At 49.2% G+C, this 6,524-nt stretch overlaps 1 protein-coding gene across 1 annotated transcript in view; it reads right to left on the bottom strand.

The window, feature by feature from the left end:
- Positions 1 to 424: 424 nt before the first annotated feature.
- Positions 425 to 6,524, bottom strand: part of SERPINF1 (serpin family F member 1) — an 11,531-nt gene continuing 5,431 nt past the window's right edge. Inside the window, exons 3-8 of the mRNA XM_019650451.1 lie at positions 5,449 to 5,641; positions 4,615 to 4,770; positions 3,992 to 4,195; positions 2,775 to 2,917; positions 1,288 to 1,498; positions 425 to 832 (exon numbers count right to left, since the gene is read on the bottom strand). Of these exons, the coding sequence (XP_019505996.1) occupies positions 573 to 832; positions 1,288 to 1,498; positions 2,775 to 2,917; positions 3,992 to 4,195; positions 4,615 to 4,770; positions 5,449 to 5,641 (1,167 nt within the window). The 3' untranslated portion in view covers positions 425 to 572. The remainder of the gene's footprint in view (positions 833 to 1,287; positions 1,499 to 2,774; positions 2,918 to 3,991; positions 4,196 to 4,614; positions 4,771 to 5,448; positions 5,642 to 6,524) is intronic.

Here is a 6,524-nt window from a genome sequence, read left to right as displayed (position 1 = left end):
GCCGGCAGCCAGTGTGAACAGCTGTGAGCGGCCGTCCAATGGCCGGCGAGCGACTGCCTCACCCAGGAAGAGTGCAGTGATCACAATACCAACATGAGCCAGTGAAGCAACGTCCTCTACAATAAGACTGAAGAACAAAAGGACAGCAACTTGTCTGTTCCCCTTCCCTGATTCCCCAACGCTGTTCCCCTCTCCCAATTCCCCAATAAAATCTTAAAAAAAAAAAAAGTTAAGGATGGGAGTAACCATTTAGCTCAGTTGGTTGGAGTGTGGTGCTGATAACACCAAAGTTGCCAGTTCAATCCCCACATGGGCCACTGTGAGCTGCACCCTCCCTAAAAGAGTCAGCTATGCCATTGTAGCATGAAAGCAATGTGTAACCAATGACCATGGCTGTTTCCCAATAAAATAAAATTTTAAAAAGTTAAGGATAAAGCACTTTTATTGCAATTGAAACATTGAAACATGGAGTATACATTGAAACATTATAGGGGCAGCCTTCATGTAATGTATAATCTACTATTCCTCTAGGGTTTTCTTCTTCTAGGGTATTTGAACATTAAACTGGAGCATTAAGTGCCCCTGGGGTCCAGGATTTTGCCTATGAAGAGAAGGGCCCCTGTGTCAGTGTCCCTTAGTACAAAGATGAAAGGCTGGTTAAGGTGATAGTCCAGGGGGAAGGTGAGGCGGGCAGGCTGGAGTGCCGCGCTGGGGGTGGCGCCTGCCCCATCCTCATTCCACTCGAAGCCAGCTCTGTGTTCCACTTGAGTAAGTTTGATAGGTTTGCCCGTGACCTTGCTCAAGTCTGGTGAATCGAACAAGGACTGCAGCTCTGCAGAGATTGAGAGAGATTTCCATTAAAACCCTGCCTTATCCAACACCCAACGAAGAATACCATCCTAATTCTTAAATCCTAATTCAAGGAGGTAAGCACGCTTTGAGGTACACAGGGCTCCGGGCTGGTGAAGGGTTAAGTGACTTTCCCAGAAGCACGCCGCAAGTGAGGTTAAGATTAGAAATGAGGTCAACAGACCTGTTCTTGAGAGGCAATGTTCTGCGTACCTGTTATAGGACGTACACTCGCTCATGGGGCTAAGGAATGAGTCTGATCAGGAGGAAGCTCAGTCTCCGCCCAACCCACCCACCCTCCAGAGCTATGTATTAGAATTAAAGAAGCATCCAGGGTCTCCCTACAAAATCGTGGAGCCCTCCAGTTCTGCTTAGCAAGGTGGAAGGCTCAAACACCCCCCCACCCCCACCCCAAGAGCAAAGGTCTTGCACGCGTACTCATCTCCTGCAGGGACTTGGTAACTTCGCCTTCGTAACTCAGCTTCAGCTTGGGGATGGTCAGCACTGCTTGAACCGTCTTCAGTTCTCGGTCAATGTCATGAATGAACTCAGAGGTGAGGCTCTCTTCTATCATGGTCAAATTCTGGGTCACTTTCAGAGGCAGGAAGAAGATGATACTCGTGCTTCCGGTCAAGGGCAGCTGGGCAATCTGGAACCACAGGGAGGAAACCACATGGGTTAGTCCTTTGGAGCCTGGGAGCCTCCAGACGGACACACACACACACTCCACCCCAGCTGCCTTCCCTCTTCTGCAGTGGGCCCCATTTACCAATTGTCCCGCTAGGCCAGGGGTCGGCAAACTGCAGCTCATGAGCCACATGCAGCTCTTTGGCTACGTTCTGTCTCAAAAGTTTGCCAACCCCTGGAAGAGCCAATCCTGTCCCTCACAACAATTTAAAAATTATTTGGGAGCCATAAGTATACTTTTACAAATAAGGAAAATTTAAATTAATATTATAAATGAAACTATGATAGTTTTATTTCCATTTTCAATTTTACTTCAGAGCCACATGTACGTACCCAAAGAGCCGCATGTGGCTCGCGAGCCGCAGTTTGCCGACCCCTGCTCTAGGCTATTGCTTTCTGGCAGCAAGACCTCTCCTGATGGTCCCTCAGAAACTTGACTGTGGTCTTTTCTTACCTTGGCCTAATACCAACTGAAGTTATCTGCTGAAAGAAATTTCTCCTGTGGTTCTAAGGGAGCTAGAATTGAATTTCAGGTCTGTGTTTTCTCCCAATGTTTGTCTGCCAACAATTACTGATCATCTGTTATGTACAGAGCCCTGTACTAGAAAATGGAGGTGTTGGGCACAGCAACACAGAAACAGCAGGGAAATGGATCCCTTGAGCAGAGGTTCTTAACCCAAGGCCCGTGGGACCAATGGTGTCAGGGGCCCTAATCGCTCCTGAAATTATATACAGAAATGCATGCATATGCGTACATGGCATTTATTTTGAGTGTTTCAGGTACTTTGTCATATTCCCAAAGAAAAAGTTTAAGAACTACTGACTTAGAATTAAAATAATTCAGATATATGTGAAAGACTTACAATGTCAGCAGTTTGGATTTTGTGACAGTTTGGGTTTAAATTCGAGAAATAAAAGTTCTCCCCCACCCCCCAAAAAAAGAGAGAGAGAAAGAAGAAAGAAGGAAAGAAAAGACAAAAAACACCAACATTTTGAGTGCCCAGTCTTGAGGGCCCATTTCACATTACCTGATTAATTCTTACAACAAAGCCTGAGAGGGTAAGTTTTGATAACTACCAACCTTTTAGACAACAGGCTCAGAGAAGCTGTTAACTTGCTGAAAGTCACACAGCAGGTAAAATTTAGACAGCTGTCAGATCTCAAAGGTCCTTCTATTTACACACCATCTGTCTGTCTTTGGCCCCCCGCCCCCTCCCAGTCACCCCTCTCTTACAGACCTTGCAGCTGAGATCAGAATCCAAACCATAGCGTACAACAGCCTTAGGGTCTGACATCATGGGGACTCTCACAGTCCTCTCCTCATCCAAGTGGAAATCCTGGAGGGAAGTCTTTTTGGAGTCAAACTTTGTTACCCACTGCCCTGAAATGAAACAAATGAATGCCCTGAGCACCAGGAGCCCAGAAAGGCATGAGGACCATGCTGAGACCAAAGCATAGTGTTGAAAATTGCCTGGCTAAAGGAATCTTTTGTCAGAGACCCTGACACATCAGGGAAAACATTGATTTTCTTGATTTGGATGTCTGGATTATACAAATTCCGTGATCCCTGGGACAAAAAGTAAGCTGGTGTGCGCTTCTATAGTGATGTGCCTAAGTGACAGAATCAAAGGAGGTCAGAGCTGGAAGGGAACCTGACATATCACCCCTCGCATTCCTGGGAAAGCACTTGAAGCCCAGAGAGGTGAAGTGATTTGCCAATGCTCACACAGCAAGATGATGACCAAGCTCACTTAGTGTAACGTGACCTTTTAACATGATGATCTGTAACTGCTTCTTTCACTTCCTGGAGATCAGTGCTTCAAGTAGGGCTTTTCTCTAGGGGCTTAGGGGCCCATTCTTGCTACTGCCTGATAGGTGGTTCTAAAGCATTTTAAGGGGAGGTTGCCCCAAATCCCACCCGAGACTTATCTGAATGGGACTGACCTCACAATGGGCCCGTGGAATAGTCCTGGGCACATCAGCACAACCTAGAAGAATGTTGTTAGAGGACTAGCAGCAGTTTATTGAGTACCTGCCACGTCCTGGGCTTGATGTGAAGGTGGGAGACAACATAGACAGAGTGCTCGGAAGTATGTGTATCGTCCCCACGTTATGTGTAAGAAAATAGGCCCAGAAAGGCTCTGACACTGCAGGGCTCTACAGCTAGCAAAGGCAGAGCTGGGCTTTGACTCTTGTCTGACTCCAGCCCTCCCCAAACAGGTACAAGGGTGATAGCGCTTTCTTCTCTCTGCTGGTATCTCCGCAAGCCTCTTATCAAAAGTTTGCCTTGGATTTGACACAAGCAGATAGCCCTCAGGCAAGTGCATTTCACAGGTCCTCCTCTGGCTTTGCCTCTGGGTTCTTGTTGAACTAGGTCTTTGACATTGCCCTCTTCTCCACCCATCTGACACCCACCATCCACCCTTGGTCAAAAGAGAAGTAGAGAAACCCTCACCCTTGAAGTAAGCCACCCCAAGAAGGAGAATACTGGTTTCACTGGGCATTTCCCTGGTGGACCTAGCGATTTTTCCTTTCATCTGGGCCTGCACCCAGTTGTTCATCTCCTGAAGATCCATGCGAGAGTTGCCGGTCAGGACTCGGGGCTTGGTCCCGTATGACTTTTCCAGTGATGCGACAAAGCTGGATTTTATCCGCAGCTCTGGGAAGAGAGCGAGCAGGGTTACTGTACTCTGTGAGCTAAACCATCATCCCCTCTTTGAGAACATGCCAGGCCTAGGTTTTGGTTTACCCCTCAGCAGGCCCTGACTTCCTGCCTGGCGCCTTCCAGTGACTTGCTGGGACTTTGTGCCAGTTTCCCCCCTGGGGCACTGCACAGGGAACTAGTTTGCTCATTGCTGTTTCTCTTCATGTTACTGCCCTCCCCCAGCCCTCCCACTGTCTCCCTCAGCCCACTTCCTCTTTCTGATCCTCTTTGGGCTCACAGGGCCCCTCCCTGCCCACCAGTGCTAGGCCTGGCCTGGTCAGACATGATTTACTGTTTAGAAAGGAACACCCCCACACGGAGCAGAGAGCCCCCCACCCCCGTGCTCCTCAGGCAGCCTGGGCGAGCACACTCACTCTTCTCAAAGACGATCCGGGAAGCACTCTTGAGGTTCTTCTGGGGGGCCGTGACGGAGGCAAGGAGTTCCTTGTAGGTGCTGTGGATGTCTGGGTTGGTGATCAGGTCATAGTAGAGAGCCCGGTAAATGCTGGATTCTGTCCGCTGTTCGGCCCCTGCCAGAGAGGGAAAGATGTGAGCCTCGATAACCGTCCAACAGGGCCTGAATCAGGCCAGCTCCCAGCACAGGGCAGAGACACTATAAAAGACTACGGGTAGTCTTTTTGTCTTCTGATACTGGAGACACTGTATGTGGGCAAGGAATTTGAAGGCAACGGAAGAAATAGTTTCCTAAGGTAGCTAAGGGCATCGGGCCTAGGGAGATACAAGGGTGGGAGAAGAGTCCCAGTCCCTATGTTTCTCCCATCACAGCACTTACCAGACTGTTCTGTAGTTACCTGCTTATCAATTTCCCCGTGAACTCAGCTGTGACCCGAGTGAGGGCAGAAACCATGCCTGCTTGTGCGCAGCTGTATCCCCAGAACCTCGCCAAATGGCTGGCACATAGCAGCTCGTTTAAGAAATGAATGAGTGTCAGTCACTGTGTCAATAAGTGGTCCCAAAGCCACACACCTGCGTGAGCAGTGCTCATCACCCCCCTGGGGAGCCAGGGAATTGTGTGTGCACAGCCCTCGGGCTCCCACTCGCACACTGGGACCCCCGCTGGGGCTGGTCTCTGTGCCCCTTCATCCCCTCCCTGAGGTGACATGTCTCTAGGGCTTAGAGAACCGTAGATGTGCAGAGGCCAGATGGCAACTCTAGGATGGTGGGGCTTTCTGCATCAGAGAACTCACCCAGAGAGAGGGCAGAGAGGGCAGTGGCCACGCTGAGTGGAGACAGGAGCACATTGGCCGTGGGGCTCCCACTGGATCTCACGCGGTACAAGTCATAGCCAAAGTTGGAAACAGCTGCTGCCAGCTTGTTCACAGGGACCTTGAAGAAGGGATCCTCCTCTTCCACTGACACCCCCGTGGGGGCCGGGGAGCCCTGGATTGAGCACAAGGACCAGCGGAGATGAGTAGTGGACGACTGGTCTCCTTAGGGCTTTGAATGGAATTGTCGTTCTGGCCCCTTGCTGGAGTGTGGAATGTTCAGCCTAATGTGGGAAGGAGTTTGTGCTCCCTGATTATCCGTGGGGAGAGGCAGTCCAGAAGAGAGGTTAGCTGACCAGGTTTAAATACTACTGACCTGTGAGCCTCAGGCCTGGACACACACACAAAAAGAGGACCCCCCTTTCACTCCCGAGAAACCCTGTTCTCAGGCCAGACCAGGCTCCCCATCTGCTCACCCTGCTTACTGCTCCCAGGTCTCTGTCTACCTGGACCCTCCTATGAACCTCCCTGTATTTCATGGGCCTGATCAGATAGCACTTCTGCCACCACAGACTTGCCCTGATCACTCCAATCTGAAGGCACCGTTTGATTTTCTGACCTTTTTTCACTTACATATTCACCACCCTCCCATGTGCTGGGCTCTGTGCTAGTTCCTTTCATTTGAGTTACTTCATTTTATTTTATTTATTAGTTTCAGGTGTGCAAAGCAACATAGTGATTAGACATTTATATGTCTCACTAAGTGATAACCCCAATAAGTCTATTACCCATCTGACACTGTACATAGTTATTACAATATTATTGACTATATTCTCTATGCTATACTGTATATCCCCATGACTACTTTTTTTTTTTAAGATTTTTTTTTTTAATTGGGGGATTGGGGGGAGGGGAACAGTGCTGGGGAATTGGGGGAAAGGGAACAGACAAGTTGCTGTCATTTTTGTTCTTCAGTCTAGTTGTGGAGGACGTTGCTTCACTGGCCCAAGTTGGCACCATCATTGCGCTCTTCCCGGGTGAGGCAGATCAGTTGCTGG

Source organism: Hipposideros armiger, unplaced genomic scaffold (genome assembly GCF_001890085.2).
Source record: "Hipposideros armiger isolate ML-2016 unplaced genomic scaffold, ASM189008v1 scaffold_141, whole genome shotgun sequence".
NCBI lineage: Eukaryota > Metazoa > Chordata > Mammalia > Chiroptera > Hipposideridae > Hipposideros > Hipposideros armiger.
The sequence above is the reverse complement of the archived record's forward strand: the minus strand, read 5'-3'. Positions and strand labels throughout refer to the sequence as shown.